Source organism: Bos mutus, chromosome 22, assembly GCF_027580195.1.
Source record: "Bos mutus isolate GX-2022 chromosome 22, NWIPB_WYAK_1.1, whole genome shotgun sequence".
NCBI classification, from domain to species: Eukaryota; Metazoa; Chordata; class Mammalia; order Artiodactyla; family Bovidae; genus Bos; species Bos mutus.
The window spans coordinates 67,220,249-67,242,813 of record NC_091638.1 but is presented as its reverse complement, the minus strand read 5'-3'; the positions used below and the strand labels follow the sequence as shown (position 1 = coordinate 67,242,813).

The window sequence follows — 22,565 nt, the reverse complement described above, 5'->3', positions numbered from 1 at the left end:
AGAAGAGAAAATGAAATTGTATACAAGGCTAAGTTCCAACCACCAAGGTAGAATAAGAATGGACGACAGGTGCCAGCATGGTCGGGCTCTGGTGACACTCCTCTTCCGGGCTGCAGATTGCTACCTTCTCGCTGTGTTTTCACATGGTGGATCATATGAGCTAGCTATCTGGGGTCTACTTAGTAAACACATAAATCTCAATGAGGAGGGCTATGCCGTCATTCATGATCTAATCTCCTCCCAAAGGCTCCCTCTCTTGATAGCCATCACCTTGGAGGTTAGGTTTCAGCATACTGGTTTTGGAGGGACACAAACATTCAGATCATAGCAATCAATAAACCTCTAGCTGCTGCTGCTGCTGCTGCTAAGTCACTTCAGTCGTATCCGACTCTGTGCGACCCCATAGATGGCAGCCCACCGGGCTCCCCCGTCCCTGGGATTCTCCAGGCAAGAACACTGGAATGGGTTGCCATTTTCTTCTCCAATGCATGAAAGTGAAAAGTGAAAGTGAAGTCGCTCAGTCCTGTTGGACTCCTAGCAACCCCATGGACTGCAGCCCACCAGGCTCCTCCATCCATGGGATTTTCCAGGCAAGAGTACTGGAGTGGGTTGCCATTGCCTTCTCCGAAACCTCTAGCTAGACTAAGATAAAAGGTGAGAGGTCACAAACTACTAGTATCAGGAATGAAAGAAGGAAAAAGAAAAAGAAATTAAAGAAGGGCTATCACTACAAATTCATGGGCAGTGAATATTCATGGGCAATATCCTTCCAATGATAATCAAAGAATACTCTAAAAAAGCTCATATGCACAAATTTGATAACCTATATGAAATGGACCAATTCCTTGAAAGACAATCTGCTAAAATACACAAGAAGAAATAGATAATCTGCAAAGCCTGTATCAAAGAAATAGAATCAATAATTAATAAACAACCTTCCAAAACAGAAAACATCAAGCCAAGATAAGTTCACTACTAGACATTTAAGGGTGACATTATACCAACTCTCTACAATCTTTCAGAAGAGAAAAGCAGAGGGAATACTTTCTAACTCATCCATGAGGCCAGTATTACCCTAACACCAAAATCAGACAAAGATTACAATGAAAGAAAACTACAGATTAATATGCCTCAAGACCATAGATGCAAAAGTCCTCAACAAAATAGTAAATTGAATCCAACAATGTATAAAAAGAATTATGTACCATGACCAAGTGGGATTTATCCCAGCTGTGCCAATCTGGTTCAGCATTCAAAAATCAATAAATATAAATCATCACATCGATAGACTAAAGAAGAAAAATCACACAATCATATCAATAGATGCAGAAGAAGAAGCATTTGGCATTTGACAAATTCTAAGATTGCCGGGAGAAATATCAATAACCTCAGATACGCAGATGATACCACCCTTATGGCAGAAAGTGAAGAGGAACTCAAAAGCCTCTTGATGAAAGTGAAAGTGGAGAGTGAAAAAGTTGGCTTAAAGCTCAACATTCAGAAAACAAAGATCATGGCACCCGGTCCCACCACTTCATGGGAAATAGATGGGGAAACAGTGGAAACAGTGTCAGACTTTATTTTTCTGGGCTCCAAAATCACTACAGATGGTGACTGCAGCCATGAAATTAAAAGACGCTTACTCCTTGGAAGGAAAGTTATGACCAACCTAGATAGCATATTGAAAAGCAGAGACATTACTTTGCCAACAAAGGTTCGTCTAGTCAAGGCTATGGTTTTTCCTGTGGTCATGTATGGATGTGAGAGTTGGACTGTGAAGAAGGCTGAGCGCCGAAGAATTGATGCTTTTGAACTGTGGTGTTGGAGAAGACTGTTGAGAGTCCCTTGGACTGCAAGGAGATCCAACCAGTCCATTCTGAAGGAGATCAGCCCTGGGATTTCTTTGGAGGGAATGATGCTGAAGCTGAAACTCCAGTACTTTGGCCACCTCATGCGAAGAGTTGACTCACTGGAAAAGACTCTGATGCTGGGAGGGATTGGGGGCAGAAGGAGAAGGGGATGACAGAGGATGAGATAGCTGGATGGCATCATTGACTCGATGGATGTGAGTCTGAGTGAACTCTGGGAGTTGGTGATGGACAGGGAGGCCTGGCGTGCTGCGATTCATGGGGTCGCAAAGAGTCGGACACGACTGAGCGACTGATCTGATCTGATCTGAACACCCATTCATGATTAAAAAAAACAAATTGTAACTAGAAAACTTAGAGTTAATATCATATTTAATGGTGAAAAACTTCCCCACTAACATCAGGAATAAAGCAAGTTTCTTCCTTCTCACCACTACTTTTCAATGTTGTACTGGAAATTCTACCTAATGCAATAAGACAAGAAAAAGAAATTACAGGTATACATATTGTAAAGGAAGACATAATACTGTCTTTGTTCACAGATGACATGATTGTTTAAGTGGAAAATCTGAAAGAATCAACAAAAACTCCTAGAACACATAAGTGATTATAGCAAGGTTGCAGGATGCAAAGTTAGTACATGAAAGTCAATTGCTTTCCTGTATTCCAGCAATGAGAACATAGAATTTGAAATTAAGACACAATTCCATTTACAATAGCACCCAAAAAAGTTGAAATAGTGATAAATCTAACAATGTGGAGAAGACGTATATGCAGAAAACTATAAAACTCTGATGAAAAATATCAAAGAAGAACTAAATAAATGGAGAGATACTCCATGTTCATGGATAGAAAGATTCAATATTGTCAAGATATCACTTCTTCCCAACTGTATCTATAAATTCAGTGCAATCCCAGTCGAAATCCCAGCAAGTTGTTTTGTGGATACCAACAAACTTATTCTAAACTTAATACGGAGAGGCAAAAGACTCAGAATAGTCAATACAGTAATGAAGGAGAAGAACAAAGTTGAAGGACTCACGCTACTCTAGTTCAAGACTTACTATTAAAAAAAAAAAGACTTACTATTAAGCTACAGTAATCAGGACAGTCTTCTGTTGGCAAAATAATAGACAATAGATCAGTGCAATAGAATAGAGAGTCTAGAAACAGACCCCCACAAATTTAGTACAAATCTTTGACAAAGAACAAAGGTAATGTAATGAAACAAATATAGTCTTTCCAATAGATGGTGCTAGAATAACTAGACATCCACATGGTAAAAAAAAAAAAAAAAAAATCTAGACACAGATCTTATATCCTTCACAAAAATTAACTCAAAATGAATCACAGTCTTAAATACAAAACTAAAACTCCCAGAAAATAACATAGGAGAAAATTTAGATGACCTTGGGTATGCAGTTGACTTTTTAGTTATAACACCAAGCATGATCCGTGATAGAAATAATTGATAAGCTGAACTTATTAAAATTTAATTTTTCTTTTTCTTGGCCATGTTATGTGGCATGTGGGATCTTAGTTCCTCGACCAGGGATCGAACCCACGCCCTCTGCATTGGAAGCACAGAGTTTTAACCACTGGACCTCCAAAGATGTCCCTAAAATTAAAGTTTTCTGCTCTGTGTAAGACACGGTCAAGAGAATGAAAAGATAAGTCATGAATGGGAGAAAATGTTTGCAAAAGATATATCTGATAAAGATGCCCTTCGGTAGCTGAGTCAATAAACAAACCGTGGTATATCAGACAATGGAACATTAGTGCTAAAAAGAAGTGAGCGATTAAGCCATGAAAAGATACGGAGAAAGTTAAATGGATATTACTGGGTGAAAGAAACCATCACGAAAAGGGTACATACTGTATGATTCCAGCTATGTGGAAAAGGCAAAACTATGCAGCTAGTAAGAAGATGGGTAGTTGGCAGGCGCTGGGAGGGGATATAGAGCACAGAGGATTTTTCAGACACTGAAACTGCCCTGTATACTACAGAGTAGTGTATCATGTGTAATGGCAGATATGTGTCTTTATACATCTATCCAAACCCATAGAATATACAATGCCAAGAGTGGTCCCTAATGTAAACTATGATCTTTGGGTGATGAGCTGCCAAGGTACATTCCTCAATTGTAAGAAATGTACCAGACTCGTGAAGAATATTAATGAGGTGGAGGCTGTGCCTGGCAGTGGGGTGGCGGGGTGTGGGGGGGAGCGCTTTGGGGTAATCTCTACTTTCCACTCAGTTTTGCTGTGAACCTAAAACTACTCTATAGAATAAAGTCTATTTTTAAAAAAGAGAATTATGGGCTCACATAATTGAAAAGTCCAGGGCTAGAGAGGCTTCAGTCATGGCTGGATTCAGAGACTCAGGGATACCATTGCGATGCAGTCTTCATCGCTCAGCTTTGCTTTCTTTTGTGACCTTAGTAGGGGAGCTCTAGGGGCTTTGGACTTGATGATTCCTGGTATGAAACAGTAGCTCTTCAACCGCTGGGAAACTTCTTGGTCAGGCTCTGGCTGGCCAGCTTGGGCCTGTGCCTACCTGGAGTTGGGGAAGGGAGATTTTGCCCCATCCCAAAAGGAAGCTGAGGCCATATTATCAGAGGAAGGGAGAGTAGATTTGGAGCCTGCAAAAGCCATAGAGTCGTCAACCAAGGCCCCTCCATCCCTAACATTTTGATGCCTCTAGCGCCAGCTGCCTATCAGATGGGGGCTAAGGACAGGCTTCCTACAGGAGGTGGTGTCTGCGCTGGGCCTTCAAAGTCAGATGAGATGCAGGTGGCTGAGAGGCTGCTGATATGAAGGGAACAAGGTGGATGAGGGCTTGGGTGTATCAATATTTGGAAGCTGTTGAGGAGACCCATTTGGCTGGACCATGGGTGTATGAAGATTGGGCCGTGAAAGCAGCCCAGACTGGCACCTCCTGGGATGTGGGTCCTGCCCCCTAGATCTCCCCACCTCACCCATACAGCTTCCTCTGGGGTGTTAACATCCCAGGAGGGCCCCTCCATGGGGTGGGGAGGCTGCGTTTCCTCTGACACTGCCTTCCTCCAGGCGTTCCTGGTCTACGCCGCGGGCGTCTACTCCAACATGGGCAACTACAAGTCCTTTGGTGACACCAAGTTTGTTCCCAACCTGCCCAAGGTGAGCTGAGGAGGGCTGGGAAAAGTGGGCAGTTTCGGGCTGGTAGGGTGGAGCGGGGAAAGCAGCAGATGGAGCCCCCGCAGGAGTCGGGCTTTGACCTTGTCACCACCATGCCGCACAGCCTTGGGTCAGCCACCCTCCCGGGTGCTGCAGCGACCTCCCGACCATGCTGACCATGGGACAAATGAAGGGAGGCTGTGGAAGAGTTCTGAGCACCGTTCAGTGCTGCAGAGATGGGGCTGTTGGTCACCCCTGGAGACAGTGGAGGAGAGTGGACGCAAGGAGTCCTTCTCTGGACCACAGGGCTCAGGCCCTTCTGGGGCAGACCCAGATCTTACACCAGGGCTTTCAGTCCCTACTCTGCACATGACTGGCCTGACGATCTTATTGAAATACAGCCTCTGACTCAGCCAGCTTGAGCAGGCAGGTGTGAGGTTCTGCTTTTCTCCGGCAAGGTCGATGCTGCCAGTCTGTTGACCACCCTCTGAGCCAGAAGGTCTTAGACTATGGGAGAAGAGCTTGGGGGTGGCTGGGGGGCTCCAGGAGGCAGGTTGGGTGGTGCGGCCTTGGCCAGGCCAAGGACCTCCCTTCCCCTGCAGGAGAAGCTGGAACGTGTGATCCTGGGGAGTGAGGCCGCTCAGCAGCACCCGGAAGAAGTTAGGGGCCTCTGGCAGATCTGCGGGGAGCTCATGTTCTCACTGGAATCGAGGCTTCGACACCTCGGGCTGGGGAAAGAGGTGAGGCCCCAGCCACGCTAGGGGGTGGGGGGCATCGTTGAGGGGCACCTGGCCTGGAGGAAGGGGCAACCGATGGGGAGACAGCGGGCTGTCCATCATGCCTGAGGCCAAGCTTCTGTCCACAGCGGGTCTCAGCGTTGTCCTCAGTAAGTGGGTTGGATGGAATGCTTTCTGAACGCCCTCCCAGTTCTGACATCCTGGGATGTTGTGTGCCAGGAGGGAAGGAGAGATGAGCTGAGAGCTGAAGGGAGCTGGGGGCGGGGGGGGGCGGTGGCGGTGGAAAGGAGGGGATCCAAGCTTCCCACATCTGGATGCTGCTTAGGAGTCGCTTGGGGTGAGGGACGCAGTGAACCTTAGGGTGGATCTGTGAGAGGCTGGCGCAGAGCTGTAGGAAGGCTGGGGATGGCCCTGTGTGTTGTTTGTGTTCCAATATTCTTCCCCTGGAAAGAGATGGAGAGGGACCTCGGAGGGTGCTAAGAGGAGGTGCAGGAAGTCTGAGGCTGGAGAGGGTGGCCAGGAAGGAATTTACCAGCTGACCCTGCAGCTCCAACCTCAGCAACAATTCCTATTTCCATTCTGCCCCTTCCCCGACAGGGCATCACCACCTATTTCTCTGGGAACTGTACCATGGAAGATGCCAAACTAGCCCAAGATTTTCTGGACTCACAGGTTTGGGGGATGGGCAGCTCGGGGTAGTGGCTTGTTGGGGTCCCCTTGGCACTGGCGGCCACTCCCTGGTCTCAGCTTGAGCCCAGAGGCACAGGCATTGGGGGTCCTTGAGGTGGAGAAGACTGAGGAACCCTTACCTAAGGGTCAGCATGAGTGCCCTGATGGAGCCACCCCCACCCCACCCCAGGCTGAAGGGCCTTGTGACAGCCTCAGGGAAGGAGGACACAGAATATCAGACCTGCTTCAACAGAGCTCTGGTATCCATGTGTCAGTTTCACCTCCCAGCTCAGCCACTCAGTGATATCCCTTATCTGTGGCTTGAGGTCTGCCTCCTATAGCCCAAGTTAGCTGAGGTCATGAAGTGTCTGGCAGGTGTGATCGTATGTGCATATGTGCGTGCTCAGACAGGTCCAACTCTTTGTGACCTCGTGGACTATAGCCCGCCAGGCTCCTCTGTCCATGGAATTTTCCAGGCAAGAATACTGGAGTGGGTTGCCATTTCCTCCTCCAGGGGATCTTCCCAACCTAGAGGTCAAACCTGTGTCTCCTGTGTCTCTTGCGTTGGCAGGTAGATTCTTTACCCCCAAGCCACCTGGGAAGCTCACTGTCTGGCGCAGCACTTAGTAAAAGTGCTGTGTACTGAGTACTCAGTGTACTGAGCCGAGCAGAAGTCTGCCCTGGCCCGCCCACCCTGCTCCCTTCCCTCCCAGAAGACTCCGGCTGGTCCCCCTGAGGCCCAGCCCGCTTTGCCTCTGTGTCTTCTCCCCCGGGTGTGCCCACTCTCCCTCCCTCCCACCCCACCACCCACTCTGGATTTACTCTCCCCCAAACCCTGCCCTTTCTCTTCCAGAACCTCAGTGCCTACAACACACGGCTCTTCAAGGAGGTTGGCCAGGACGGGAAGCCGAGCTACGAGGTGCGGTTGGCTTCCGTGCTGGGCACAGGTGAGCTCACAACCCCCTTCTTTTCCCTCTTTAGTGTTCCTGGACCAGCGTGGATGGGGCAGGAACCCAGGACAGGGGTTAGCTGCCTGAATAGCCACAGGGAGTAACAACAGTCATTCTAGCTATGGTGGATGCTGATGGAGGCTTATTGGGTGCCGAGCCCTGTGCCATGCTCAGCATATGGTGAGCACCCCTAGCCCTGGAGCTGGTGGTGATGTAAAGCTAGGGGAGACCCGAGGGCAGAGGAAGGGCCCTATTTCACTGGTGAACATCACTGCAGCAAGCCTCTGATAGGCCCCGAGTGTTGGCTGTGGTCCCCATCCTCCAGGCAGTGGTGCAGAAGATAACAATTCATGTAAACAATGGAAACAGAGGCTGGACCACATGTCTCATGATGGCCTAGAGAGGAAATCCAAACTGCACGTCAGTGAAGGCTTAATGGAAAAAGTGTCCTGGAGGTTGGGGAGAATATAGAAAGGTGGGGCGGTGAACTTGCTGAAAGGTTTTTGCTGAGCCGTGAAAGATGCCGGGATTCTTGGCCTCCAGAGGAGAGGAATTCAATCTGGGGCCAGACACAAGGCTTGATCACTCAGAGCTTTTGTGTAATCAAGTTTTATTAAAGTATAAGAGAGATAGAGAAAGCCTCTACATAGACATTAGAAGCGGGCAGAAAGAGTGCCCCCCTGCTAATCTTTAGCCGGATGTTATATAGCTAATAGCAGTCTGCTAATTAGAGAAAGGAAATGTCTCAAAACTCAGAGACTGGCACCAGGCCCCTTACCTACAACATGCATTTTGAGATAACATTGGCTCAAGGTGAGTTGTCCTGGGCCATAACATGATTGACATGAATCTTGAAGAAAGGCAGATTTCCAAGCAAATACATAGTTTCATTAACATAGATTAGGAGAACAATGTGTGAGTATAACATACTGGTTTGTCAAGTCAGTTCTGAGCCTTTAGGTGGAACCGACTTGAAGACAGAGTCTAGGGTAAATATATAGCACATTAATATAGCTTAAGACAAACATTTCCATAAGAAAAATGCATTGGTTAGCTCTAGGTTTGAGAAAAGTTAAGTTCAGGTGGAACCAGGTGTCCTTATGGTAACACAGAATTTTAAGAGAAACCTCTTTTTAAATCTGTACAGAGAAGGGGAAAAAAATCTAACCCTCATGGTTTGTTTCCTCCTGCCGCTTAAGAGAGAGAGAAAAAATGTCTGACACTTGCAGCTTATTTCCTCCATTTGGAGACCCCTGGCCTTCCTGCCTGTTACCCTCTCATTGCTAAACCTGCTTCCTAAATATCTCTCAAAGTAGTACCTTCAGGGTAAAGCCGAGATTCACTTCTAAGGGCTCCATCATTCGGAATTTCTTGGTTATAAGTGAAGAAACCTATTTGCCTCAAGCAAAAGGGGACTTTATAGGCTTGAGTAATTAAGAAGCCCAGAATAGAAGGGCTTCAGGCACAGCTGGATCCAGTTGCTCAGATAGCATTCTCAGAAATTTTTCTGTCTCTTGGCTCAACTCCCTTCGACTTTATCCACAGCAGGCTGCTCCCACAGAGCCTGATAACCACTAGCCTGGCCGTTTCAGTAAAAAGAGGGCCCTTTTCTCCCAGAAGTAGTGTCTGAAGGTCTGGAAGTGGCTCAAGTTTCTCTGTTTTGGGTCTCCCATTTATATGAACCAATCCTTGTGGTTAAAGGACTGGTCTCTGATTGTCTAGACCTGGTTCCAAGCCTACCTCACAGTCAGGTGATAAGATCAGCTCCTCCCACTGCCTGGACTCGGGGTGGTTGTGGGCGGGTAGGTCCCAAAGGAAAACTGGAGTCTGTTACCAGATGAGGGGGATATAGATGCAGTATTGAGACAAGAATCCAGGCCTCTATGAGGACCTATGTAATCTGGCCCTCCCTTCCCCAACAACCTCCCACCTCCTAGCCCCCAGCCTCCCACTTAGACTCTGGGCCACAGCCATGCTCAGCAACTTCCAATTTCCTGAAAACCCCATGTCTTACCTACCCACTCCAGGCCTTTGCACAGTCTGTTCCCTGTTCCCCCCAGAATGTCTCCTTCCCCTCCAGGTGTTCACCTGACGAGCACCCACTCGTCCTGGAGGCCAGGCTTGGACCTCACCTTCCCAGGACCCTTCCCTGTCTTCTCATAGCCTCTTTGCCCATCAGCATACCCAGTAATTTCCCGGTTATTTTCTGTTGACTGCAAGCTCCTTGAGAGGAGGACCTTTGTGTTTCATTCACCGGTGTCTCCCCAGCGGCCCGGCCTTGGTAGATCCTCAGATGCCAGGCAAATGAGGCCGGGTCGGGGACTGCACTCCTGGTGGAGGGAACAGCAAGAGCCAAAGCGAGGTGGTGGGGAAGTTTAGGGTTCAGCATGTATGTAGATTGACTTGACCAGGGCTGTCAACCGAAATGCCTCACGCGGCATCTTCATACTGTTCATGGCAGCTGTGCTCCAGAGTGAACATCCCAAGAGAGCCAAGCGGAAGCTCTGTTGCCTTCTACGACCTGGCCCTTGGCAGCCAGTGTCACTTCTGCTGTAGTCACAAGCCTGCCTGCCCCTCTTCAAGAAGAGGGAATAAAGCCCCCACATTCTCACGAGAGAAGTCACATTGGGAGATAGGAAATACTGTGGCCATATATGGCCATATATACATATATTTAAAAATACAATCTGGAAGCATATCTCACATCAGGAGATAGGAAATACCATGACCATATATATGTAAATAAATATATGTATTTTAAAATATAATGTAGAAGCGTGTTATATGGATCAAAGATAACAGGCAAGATACAACAGTATTAATATGCCATTGCTTCTCTAACAAATAGCCACAAAGGTAGCAGCATGAAAAACTCAAATTTAGGGACTTCCTTGGTGGCCCAGTGGTGAAGAGTCCGCCTTCCAATGCAGGGGACATGGGTTTGATTCCTGCTCGGGGAACTAAGACCCCACATGCTGCAGGGCTAAGACTGCGTTCTGCAATGAAGACGGAGTGCAGCCAAAATAAAAATAAAGTGAGAAATTAAAAGACCCCGCAGATTTATTCTCTTATAGTTCTGGAGGTCCAAACTGGAGTCTCTTCTGGGGAAATCTTCTTCCCTGCCTCTTTCAGCTTCTAGAAGCTGCCTGCATCCCTCGCCCCATGGCCTCTTCCTCACATCTTGCCCCCTCCTTTCTTCTCTCATCACATCTCCTACTTCCCTTCACCCTCTTGTCTCCTTCTTAGAGGGACCCTTGTGATTATGTCTAGGGTGGGGCTAACTTTTTAAATACAATTTGCCACCCTGGGTTTGAATCCAACTCTGCTACTTGCTGCTGTGTGACCTTCAAAACCTAACTTAACTTCTTGGTGCCTTAGTTTCCCCATCTGTAGAAAAGAGATGATAATTTCCCTCTCCCCACAGAGTTGATATGAGGTTTCATTGAGTTAACACATATAAATCACTTAAAACATATCATGTTACAGAACATATATATATTACTATTTATTTGATTGTGCGAGGTCTTATTTGTGGCACTCAGGATCTTTCATCTTCGTTGAGCATGTAAGATCTTTAGTTGTAGCATGCGAACCCTTAGTTGCGGCACATGGGGTCTAGTTCCCTGACCAGGAATCAAACCCTGGCCCCCCGTGTTGGGAGTGCAAAGTGTTAGCCACTGGACCATCAGGGAAGTCCCCCAAATATATATATTTTTGAAGATAAAAGTTTATATTTTCTGTGAGCAATGGGGAGCCCTCGAGGATGTTAGAGTAAATGAATGTCACAGTGAGAAGCCTGCTGGGATGTCTCACACTCGCCTTTCCCCTGAGCGATGATCCTTCTTCCCTCAGAGCCTAACCTGGACTCCGAAATGAATTCCAAGCTGAAGAGCTACGAATTCCAGGGAAGCCATTTTCGGGTGACCCGCGGGGACTATGCCCCCATCCTCCAGAAGGTGGTGGAGCAGCTGGAGAAAGCCAAGGTAGGGGGCGCTCAGGGCTGAGGTGTGCCACTCCCTGCCCCTCTGGGCAGCAAAGGCGGGTACCAGGATAGGGGGGCAGCCTGAGGCTGACCAGCCCCTGCTCACCCCCAGGCGTATGCAGCCAACAGCCACCAGGAACAGATGCTGGCCCAGTATATAGAAAGCTTCACCCAGGGCTCCATCGAGGCCCACAAGAAGGGCTCTCGCTTCTGGATCCAGGACAAAGGCCCCATCGTGGAGAGGTGAGGCGCCAGCCTCCATTCCGCCCTGCCCTGCCTCCCTGCCCGCCCCTCCTCCATCTCAGCCCTTCTCTCCCCCAGTTACATCGGGTTCATCGAGAGCTACCGAGACCCCTTTGGTTCCCGTGGAGAGTTTGAAGGTAACTTCTGGGAGGTGGGAGGTCAAGATGAAACCCTTTCCCCTTCCGCCTGATGAGTCTCCCGTAGTAGAGAGTCATAGCAACAGCCATCAGTGATTTGCTGTGGACTGGACACCTAGCTATCTTCACTCATTTTGATAACCGTCGTCCTATGAGGATTTCCCTCCTCACTTCACAGAGGTGGGAACTGAGGCAGAATTGGGGGGGTGACCCACCCCAGGCACCTCGGCTCTGAGTCACTTTGCCGTGCTGTCCCCTGTGTCTGGTCCAGGCCCAGGCTCCAGCTTTGTCACTTAACCCCACCTCTGAGCCTCCATCACTCCTTTTCAGGTGTCATGGAAAGTGAGGTATTACATGCAGACAGCTCAGCACAGTGCCAGGCATGTCAGTGGTGCTGGGTCTATGAGAGCAGAATTAACGCTGTGACTGTGAACTTGGCTGCTGTCATCCCAGGGCAGGTCGCAGGCTGCCTCGGCCCCTGTGCCCAAGCCCAAGTCGCAGCAGCCTCAGTCTCGGAGGTTCCCCCTTTGTACATAACTCATCATGATTATTAGAAAAGTAAGCCATGTTCATGGTCAAAAATTATGAAAACACACACCAAAAATAATCAATTGTGACTGCACCCACCCCAAGATTAAAGTTTGGAATGTACTTTTTGTCTTTTGTTTTTATAGAGAGCGATGCTTAGAAATGTATGTGTATAATTTAAAAATCCACACTTGTAAGTAATTGGAAAAGTACAGTCGTGTGTAGGGTAAAATGTGAAATCCTTCTTTCACTACCTCTCCTATATCGCTCCCCTCCAAAGGTGACCAGAGTTCACAGTTGAGTACAGGTCCTTCTAGACCTTTATCTAAGCATTCACACACACACACATACACATACATGTTCCTTTTAAGTCATCTAGGTAAATGAGATTATATTCTGTATATTCTGTCACTTGCTTTTTTCACTTAGTCATGTATCTCGGATATCTTTTCCTATCAGTATATATAGACCTACCACATTCTTTTAAATAGGTGTACAGTGTTCATAATATATCATAAATAATTTCCCATAACATTTGATATTGTACTCCATGTCTGCCAACTGCAGGGTGTGCCATCACATAGCTGTCCCCTGATTTTTTAATAATCCCCAGTTGTTGGGCATTTAGGTTGCTTTTTGCTTTGCTATTTTAATCATCCTTTCTTCTTGCCCTGGTGTGGTGGTTTCATCAGACAGAGTGAATCCAGATAGGGAGCCTTTGCCAAGCCCATCCCTTAGCCAAGGTTGTCCCCTTCCTTAGTCTAGGTCAGGCTTTTCCAGGGTGTAGTCTATGCAGAGTTAGCAGGAATTATTCAGGGACTTCCCTGGTGGTCCGGTAGTTCAGACTCTATGCTTCCACTGCAGGGGACATGGGTTTGATCCCTAGTCAGGGAACTAAGATCCTGCATGCTACAGCCAAAAAAGAAGAAGAAAGATTCAGCATGGAGCAGCAGAGAGTCGCTGCTTGCAGGACTCCTCAGTACCTTTAATATGCGAATGTGCATTGAGAGCCTTTAAGAAGTTGGAGATAGAGTATATAGTGTTGCCCAAACTTCTTTGACCAGGGAGGTCTTTCTTTTTGAAGGCTCTCATAGAAAATGTGTTCTGTAGAGTGCAATTTTGAAAATACTGCTTTGAGCCAGGAACTCTTAACTGTATTAAATCTGAAAGGATCAGCCCCAGCCCTCCAGTGCAGCAGCCTCACTCACCACCACGTAAGCCAGGCGCTCTAGCCATGCAGGACAGCTCACAGTTCCCCCCAAAAGAAGAGCATCTTTTTTCGCTCACATAGTCCCTTCCACTGGGCATCTGATCCTTGATCCTTTCCCCATCACCCACTAGGTACTCCCCACATACACCTTTAAGATCCATCTCAGGGCACTCCCTGGCAATCCAGTGGGTTAGGACTCCATGCTTTCCCTGCTGTGGCCCCTGATCAGGGAACTAAGATCCTACAAGCCACCTGGCATTGCCAAAAAAATTTTTAAGAAGTTTAAAAAGATCCATCTCAGGTGTTACTCAGTGAAGCCTTTTCTCTGTACCCTACTCTCCCCAAAACAGGGGCCTCCATGAAGGCAAAGCACAGGCCCACGTTCTCCCGAGTGGCCAGCACAGGCTCCCTGCGCCCAGCAGGCAGTCAATGCCTGCATAATGGCTGGAGGGCTATTACAGGAGAGGAGGAGGGTGTGGGATCCCCCAACCCTGCCCACTCACAGCCCACTCTGTCCCCCACAGGCTTCGTGGCCATGGTGAACAAGGCCATGAGTGCCAAGTTTGAGTGGCTGGTGGCAAGTGCGGAGCAGCTGCTGAAGGAGCTGCCCTGGCCCCCAGCCTTCGAGAAGGACAAGTTCCTCACCCCCGACTTCACCTCCCTGGATGTTCTCACCTTCGCTGGCTCCGGCATTCCCGCCGGCATCAACATCCCCAACTGTGAGCTTCCCCGGAGGGTCCTGCCCGCCCCCTATCCCCACCTGAACAAGACAGGGGCTCCCCAAACCCCCTAGGAGATGCCACTGAGAGTCACCCCCTCCCCCTCCACACACTCGCCCTGGCCACATAGCACCCTGCTCCACTTACATTCCCAGCCTGTCCCTCTGGTTAGACTCCTTGCCTGTGACCCTTGACCTTTGCCCTTGCCCTTTTCTCCCTGGTCTCCTTCCCACCTTCTCCAGATGATGACCTGAGGCAGACAGAAGGCTTTAAGAACGTGTCCCTGGGGAATGTGCTGGCCGTGGCCTACGCCACTCAGCGGGAGAAACTCACCTTCCTGGAGGAGGAGGACAAGGTGGGCACTGGCGCGGGGCCTGGCCTGACCTCAGCTGACGCAGGAGGGCGGAACAGGCCAGAACAGGGAAAAGGACGGGGCTTCAGGCCCGGCTCTGCTGCTTCCCCGCGGTGTGACCTCGGGTCCTTGGAGCCTGTTTCCCCAGCTGGTGGTGGAGGAAGCCCCTTCCTCGTGGGTTGTTGCCAGGATGAGATGGGCTCTGCAGTGCCCAGAGTAGGACTGGCAGGTGGTAGACCTTTAGCAGATGTGTGCCTCACAATGGGCCCTCGGGCTGGCATGGGGGCTGTGGGCAGGCTGTGTGACCGTGGTGGGGCAGTGGGCAGCGTGGGTCTCTGCTTGTCTTGGCAGGACCTGTACATCCGCTGGAAGGGACCCTCCTTTGACGTGCAGGTGGGGCTGCACGAGCTGCTGGGCCATGGCAGTGGCAAGCTCTTCATGCAGGTAAGAACTCGAGACCAGGGGCTTCCCCAGCGGTCCAGTGGCTAAGACTCCATGCTCCCAGTGCAGGGGCCTGGGTTCAATCCCTGGTCAGGGAACTAGATCCACGTGCCAAAACTGAGTTTACATGCCACAACTAAAGATCCTTCTTACTGCTAAGGATCCCACAACTAAAAGATCCTGCATGCCAAACCTAAGACCCAGCACAGCCAAATAAATAAATTAAAAAAAAAAGAATAAAGGGCTAGTGCTGATACCAGTGGGACCCTCCTCAGTTCTAGGCCTATGGCTCCCCTTCCCCATAATCAGCCCCCCGGGGTGGGGAAGCTGGTCCAGTCTTGGCTCTCAGTGTCTCACCCTCCCCTAAGATGTCCCAGGATTGAGTGAGATCCGTAGGACAGGCCAGCGGAGGCCCCCACACAGAGTCTCCCACACAGAAGGACTTGCTTGGCTCAGGCCCAGGAAACCTGCCCTGAGGGTATGACCCAGGCAGCTCCAGGGGCAGAAAAGCGGGGCAGGGGCGGTGTCTGGACGACCCCAGTCCTGAGGCTGCAGCACTGTCTTTGCATTGCTGTTCCCTGGACCCTGTACTTTTCTAGGTACTGTAGGGAGCTACCCCTTCCTGTGGGCCAGCCAAAGTGGCTGGAGCCCCCTCAACACCTACTCAGGGAATATGAGAAACATGTTAGCAGGCCAGGCGGAGCCCACTGTGCACTGTGCAGATGAGAGGACTGGAGGCAGGTGGGGTGGGGTCTGCTCCTCTTGGGGCCATGGCTGCCTCCCTGAATGGGGATCAGTTGGGCTTGGAAGTCAGAAAGATCCAGAGGGCAGCTGATGGGGGGAGCATCAGGCTTTGTCTTAGCTTCGAAGTCCCAGGGAAGCAGCAACAAACATAGCCCCTCTGTGGTCTTCTTCAGTCAGGTCCCCTCCCTGAGCCTCAGTTGGCCCATCTGTAAATGGGTTTCCTGACCCCTACCGTATGGCTCTTGTGAGGAATAAAGGTGAAGCCCTGGGATTTTCCTGGCATCCATAAGGCCCTCTGGAAATTGGTATTGTTGTTAAGAGACATTGTGCACAGATATTGTGTGCTCTAATTCTGCTCTGGGGTTCTTAGTCTCCGAGCCTTAGGTTCCTCCTTTGTGAAGCGGGATAATGATAGAACCTTCCTAGGAAGATGACTTAAAGGGTTAAAAGGCTGGCACCTGGAGAGGATGGTGAGGGTGAGAATCACGTGCTGTGGCTTCTCTGCAGCAGAGGGGCCACAAAGGTGAGGAGCCGCCAGGCCTCATGGCCCACGCACTGGGACATCTCCAGCTGGGTCTGGAGATACTGGGTCTGGGTCTTCACGTGACTTTCTGCACGTCCCTCTCCCTGATCCCCGGCCCACAGTGTCGCTCTCTGTGCAGCGGGGTAGGTGTCTCAGGTTCTTCCACCTCTGGGGGCTCTGAGAGGTGTCACAAAGCAGGTGTGGAGCCACCACGTGTCAGGCACCTGCTGCCCCTGCCATCTGCTCGCTGCTCCCTGGCTGCCTTTCTGAGCCCCTTGGATCCCGGGCTGAAGGCCTAACCTGGGCCCCGGGTACCCCACCCTCACCTGCCCCACGTTCGTGACCCTTCTCCTGCAGGACGAGAAAGGAGCATTCAATTTCGACCAGGAGACCGTGATCAACCCGGAGACGGGGGAGCAGGTGAGGGTGGCCTGGGTGGAGCTCCAGGGTACAGGGAGGGGGGCCTAGGTAAAGTGGCAGCCTCCCCTAAAGCCTGCTTCCTGGGCTCCCCCTCCCAGATCCAGAGCTGGTACCGGAGCGGGGAGACCTGGGACAGCAAGTTCAGCACCATCGCCTCCAGCTATGAAGAGTGCCGAGCGGAGAGCGTGGGCCTCTATCTCTGCCTCCACCCCCGAGTGCTGGAGTACGAGCCGCAGACCTGGGGTGGGGGGTGGGGGGTGCTCCTCTGTGGATGGGGGGGTGCTGGCAGGGAGGGCAGGGCCCAGGCAGCCTCTGACCCTGCTCCCCCACCTCTTCCCTCCCTCCCGCAGGATCTTTGGCTTTGAGGGGGCTGATGCAGAAGATGTGGTCTACGTAAACTGGCTCAACATGGTTCGGGCTGGGCTGCTTGCTCTGGAGTTCTACACCCCTGAGGCCTCCAGCTGGAGACAGGTAGGGGCTGGGGGACCCCTCAGAGGGAAGGGTCTGTCCTGGGGACCAAGACCAGGATTCTGGGTGTAGGGATGGGACAACTGTACCTACGAGGCACATGAACCGGGTTGATCCCAAACTCTACCACATGTGAGGGCAAGTCACATCACTGTTGTAAGCCTCAGTGTTCCTGCCTGTAGAATGGGAGTAATCGTCTTTTTGCCCACCTTTAAGGGAGAATCAGATGAGATGATGTTACTGTGACCACTAACAGGTGATACACAGGACTCCGTCTGTGCCGCTTGGTTCTAACCAGTTTATATGAACTGACCCCTTTGTCCCCAGTGTCAACCTAGGTGGTAGGTATGTTATCACCTTCGTTTTAGAGATGAGGGAATGGAGGCACAAAGAGATTAAGTAACTTGCTGGCAAGTAACAGAGTCAGAATTTGAATCCAAGCAAACTGGCTCCAGAGCCATTAGGCTACGCTGTTTGGCTGTGAGATGTACTTTGGAGACAGGGTAGGCAGGGACTTCCCCGGTGTTCCAGTGGCTAAGACTCTGCACTTCCACTTCAGAGGGCCTGGGTTCAATACCTGGTTGGGGCACTAGATCCCGCATGCCACGCCTAAAGATTCTGCATGCCGCAATGAAGACCTGGTGCAGCCAAAGTAATTGATTAATTAATTTTTTTAAAAAAGAAATTCAAAGCAAAAATTAAAAAAAAAAAAAAGAAACAGGGTAAGCAATAGAAATCTTTTAAAAAGTCACCTAAGTCTGTTTTGAGGAGGCGATATTGGGTCATCGAAAGAACACACGTTTTAGAATCAGGAAACTTGGGTTAGTCCTTGTTCTCTCTTACCAGCTGTGTGACCCTGAGCACTTCACCTCTCTGGGCCTCTGTCTTGTCATCTGTAAACTGGGGATTATGATGCCCTCTTGATCCCACAGAACTGACTGCAAACAGGATTGTGGAGGAGAAAGTGGCTCAGGGTGGCAAGGGACCCTCTGGGGTAACTGCTGTCATCAGGGCGGGGTGTGGAGCAGAAGAGGGCAGGTGGGTGACGAGGGGGCGCAAGGCTCTGGGTCCTGCCTGGAAATGGCCTCCTCATGCCCCAGGGCAGCCTGCCCTTCCTTGTGAGAGGAGAAGGGAAGCATTTGAGGGGGGAGGAATTAAACACCAAAGGACCCACAGGGTGGGGGAGAATAAAACAACAATAAAAATTGACAGTTAGCAAGCACATATGATACATCAGGCCTTGGAATGAACTCTTGATACTGGGTTGGCTAAAAAGATCATTCCCGTAACATCTTAAGGAGAAACCTCAACGAGCTTTTTGGCCAACTCAATACTTCTTACCTTGGGCCTACAAATGATTCCTTTCTCTTCGGCCCTGGCAGGCCCACATGCAGGCCCGGTTTGTGATCCTGAGGGTCTTGCTGGAGGCTGGCGAGGGACTGGTTACCGTCACTCCTACCACAGGCTCCGATGGGCGCCCTGATGCCCGGGTCCGCCTTGACCGGGACAAGATCCGGACAGTGGGCAAACCTGCGCTGGAGAGGTTCCTGCGGAGACTCCAGGTAAGCAGGGGCCTCTTGCCTCGGAGGCCCCCTCCAACTCAGCCTGTCTGCACACTCTGTAACAGGGAAGGCTTCTTGGAGTAGGTTGTGTTTAAGCTGGAAATGGGAGTGCCAAGGAGGAAGCAACTGTGAAAAGATCTGAGTGCAGAAGAAACAGAGCATAAAGGCTGGTCTTGGGACTGGAAGGAGCTTAGTGGGTTGAGGGACAAGAAGGAGGAAGCCTGGAGCTTAGTGAGTGAAGGAGGGAAGGACGGTGTTCACTGCAGTCCTGGTTTCTCTCCCATGTTGGGATGTTTAGAGTCAGGAGACCTTTTGGGATTCTGGTGCCAGGACTAACCAGCTGTGTAATTGCCTTGCTGGCCTCCACTTTTCTCATCTGTTAAATACATCACCTGCCTCACTGGCAGGAATTCAATGAAGCAACATATATACAGAACTGAGCAATAAAATGGAGAAGGCGATGGCACCCTACTCCAGTACTCTTGCCTGGAAAATCCCATGGATGGAGGAGCCTGGTAGGCTGCAGTCCATGGGGTCACTAAGAGTCTGACACGACTGAGCGACTTCACTTTCACTTTTCATTTTCATGAACTGGAGAAGGAAATGGCAACCCACTCCAGTGTTCTTGCCTGGAGAATCCCAGGGACGGGGGAGCCTGGTGTGCTGCCGTCTATGGGGTCACACAGAGTTGGACACGACTGAAGCGACTTAGCAGCAGCACCAGCAAAGCAATAAAAATCATGTTATCCAACCCAGTGTGACACCAAGTGTGGTCCAGGGACTAGCAGCAGCAGCAGCACCCAGAACATGCAGATTCTCAGGCCCCACCCCAGACCCCCTGATTCAGAAACTCTGAGCGCGAGGCCCCAAAACCTGCATGCTTACTAACCTTCCAGGTGATCCTGACACTCAGCAAGGCTGGAGAACCCCTGATGGTGACCCACTCCTTACTGGGTAGTGCCTTCCATCAGAACAGGGTCCTGCTGGCTTTGCCAACCTGAAAAAGGCCCAGCCTTCAATTCAGCAAATATCTCTCTACGATTATACTCCCGCCTATTTCCAGAAGGGATTTAAGGCATTTTTCCTTAAAAGATATGTGTTTGACCATGAAAGTAAAATAAAATTAGAAATGAAAAAATATTAGATGCCCAAGGCAGTGCCATGTCCCAGATTAGATTCTGGAATAGAAAACAGACATTCATGGGAAAATGAGTGAACTCTCAATAAAGTCTAGAGTTTGGTTAAGAGTAACGTACACATTTTGCCCAATGTTGACAACAGATGAAACTGGGCCAGGAGCCCATGGGAACTCTCTGGGCTGTCTTTGTGGCTTTTCTGTAAATCTAAAATTATTCCAAAACAGTTTATTAATAATAATAATAAGTCACTAGATAAAGGAATCAAATCCACCAAACCCTTGGCCAGTATTGAACTGTGACTTAGTGGTGACTGAACACAGGGCGTTCCGTCTTAGAGACTGAAGCAGGTGGATCTTTGTCCAGGATCATTCATTCAGCAGAATGGACAGTGCCACAGTGGTGGCTTTACAGAACATATGGAACATGGAACAGGAGATACAGAACATGGAGGCATTTTTTGGTGCGGCTGTTTCTTTCATTAGCCCCCTAGGAAAACCCAAGAGCACAGCAAAGACCTAGCCAGCAGGGAAGATGGAGTCTTTTCCACAGGGAAAGCCTTCAGCCACGGGATTACAAATAGTCATAGCTTTGGCTCACCCACATTGTAAAAACTGATGAGGTGAGATATAAATCTGTATTTCTGGCTTCTTGGAGGGCCTGCCATCAATAGACTTAATTCTCTGGAACCGAGCCGTGGCCACTGCGTTTGGCTATCTACACGTGCTCCGCTCTCCAGTCCGCCAGGTCCACTTCCTGTTTCCTGTACCTGCCTTAGTCACTCACTCATGATACCACCTGGCTCCCGTGGATACCCCTGTCGCCAGCTCTCTGGTTGAAGCTCCTGGTGGCTAACATGTCCACTTCATGAATCTATGTTCCCATGCTGGGTGTTAAGCATTATGCAAAAGAGAGAAAGGTGAGACAGTCTCTCTAACCTTCCCGCAGGAGTTCCCCGTCAGTTTTAATTCCTGCAGAGCTAGGGAAAATCATTCTACCTCTGGGCCTAAGAGGAGGAGGCTTACCCAGAGGGTGCCCTAGTCGGAGTCCTACTTTGCCAGTGGCAAATTGGCAGAATAAATAAGGATCAGAGCCACAGATGTCAGTTATTTGGAAGAGAGCCAACTAGATCTCTTAGTCCTAATCTTTATAATCACTGAAACTAAAAATAGGCAGCTTAAACAGATTTTAGATCCAGCTGAAGATAAGAGAAGTTACAGAGAGTGCATCGTGTGTGCTAAGGCACTTCAGTCGTGTCCAGCTCTGTGCGACCCCATGGACTGGAGCCCGCCAGGCTCCTCTGTCCATGGGATTCTCCAGGCAAGAGTACTGGAGTAGGTAGACATGCCCTTCTCCAGGGGATCTTCCCGACCCAGGAATTGAACGTAGGTCTCCTGCATTGCAGGTGGATTCTTTACCATCTGAGCCACCAGGGATGCCCAGAGTATGTAGTACAGAGACACAAAGATAGAAAATTTAGAAGAAATTAAGAGACACGGAGGAGGGAGACTTCCCTGGTGGTCCAGTGGCTAAGACTCTGCACTCCCAATACTGGGGGCCTGGGTTTAATCCCTGGTTGGGGAACTAGATCTCACATGCCACAAATAAAGACCCCAAATGCCACAAGAAAGATAAAAGATCACAACTAAGACCCAGTGCATGAAATAAATAACATTAAAAAAAAAAAAGACACGGAGGACAGTGTGAAAAGATCTACTGTACATGAACTGAAGTTCCAAGAAGAAAGGAGAGAGAAAAGAAGGAATTTTAGAAGAGATAATGACTGAGCACTTCATAGAACTGATGAAAGACCCAACTCAGAAATCCAAAGAAGCTCAAGAAATTCCAAGAATGACAAGCAAAACATGTGTCTAGAAATATCATAGAATAGAAATTCCCTGGTGGCCCAGTGGATAGGACTCTGCACTTCCACCTCAGGGGCACGGTTTCAATCCCTGGTCAGGGAACTAAGATTTCACAAGCTGCACCATGTGGATAAGTAATACTGATAATGATAACTTTTCATCAAAACTAACCATAAAGAAGGTGAGAAGATGCATCTTAAACTTGGATAGGGTATTTATCACATATGAGTTAACAAAAGGTTAGCAGCTAAATATATAAAGAACTTTCCAAAAAAAGTGAAGAAAAAACAGCCTAACAGAAAAATAGGCAAAACTCATGAACCGAAGAAGAAAATAAATAACCCACCAACTTGTGGGATGTTGTTCCATCTCATTAGTCATCAGGAAAACACAACCCACATGAGATTTCCACCCACCAGCTCGGCAACGTGAAAAACTGTCAACATCACCCTGGTGAGCCGAGCCGGATGGACCGCCACCCCCCTGCCTCTGGGAGTGAAAACAGGTGCAGCGAATCTGGAAAACAATGGGGGCATCATCCTTTAAGGATTATTATCCAGACCTCGATTCTCCTGGGAAAACCTGCCCCTGATCGCCAGGAGACGTACAATATGTCCAGAACAGCCTCGGAGGGCAAAAATCACAGGTTATACAGCGACAGTGGAAGAGACAGGACTGTGGCATGTTTGTAAGTGTAAGTTTGTAAGTATAGCCACGGGACTATATACTGCACTCACAAACATGTGGATCTCAGACGTAGTTCGAGCAGAAAGAGCAAATCACAGGATGTGAGCAAAAATGTAACATGAATTGAGAGTAGAACTCAGGGAAAACAAGAGGCTAATAAGCACAAAG

General features: G+C 49.3%; 1 protein-coding gene across 3 annotated transcripts in view; it reads left to right on the top strand.

Moving 5' to 3' along the window:
* Positions 1 to 22,565, top strand: part of DPP3 (dipeptidyl peptidase 3) — a 31,984-nt gene that overhangs the window by 5,193 nt on the left and 4,226 nt on the right. For all 3 annotated transcript variants that reach the window (XM_005903526.2, XM_005903527.2, XM_070358889.1), the window contains exons 3-16: positions 4,938 to 5,027; positions 5,627 to 5,764; positions 6,359 to 6,433; positions 7,284 to 7,377; positions 11,233 to 11,363; positions 11,475 to 11,605; positions 11,684 to 11,742; positions 14,005 to 14,199; positions 14,442 to 14,554; positions 14,903 to 14,995; positions 16,617 to 16,679; positions 16,778 to 16,902; positions 17,030 to 17,150; positions 18,530 to 18,709. In XM_005903526.2, the coding sequence (XP_005903588.2) occupies positions 4,938 to 5,027; positions 5,627 to 5,764; positions 6,359 to 6,433; positions 7,284 to 7,377; positions 11,233 to 11,363; positions 11,475 to 11,605; positions 11,684 to 11,742; positions 14,005 to 14,199; positions 14,442 to 14,554; positions 14,903 to 14,995; positions 16,617 to 16,679; positions 16,778 to 16,902; positions 17,030 to 17,150; positions 18,530 to 18,709 (1,608 nt within the window). The remainder of the gene's footprint in view (positions 1 to 4,937; positions 5,028 to 5,626; positions 5,765 to 6,358; positions 6,434 to 7,283; positions 7,378 to 11,232; positions 11,364 to 11,474; positions 11,606 to 11,683; positions 11,743 to 14,004; positions 14,200 to 14,441; positions 14,555 to 14,902; positions 14,996 to 16,616; positions 16,680 to 16,777; positions 16,903 to 17,029; positions 17,151 to 18,529; positions 18,710 to 22,565) is intronic.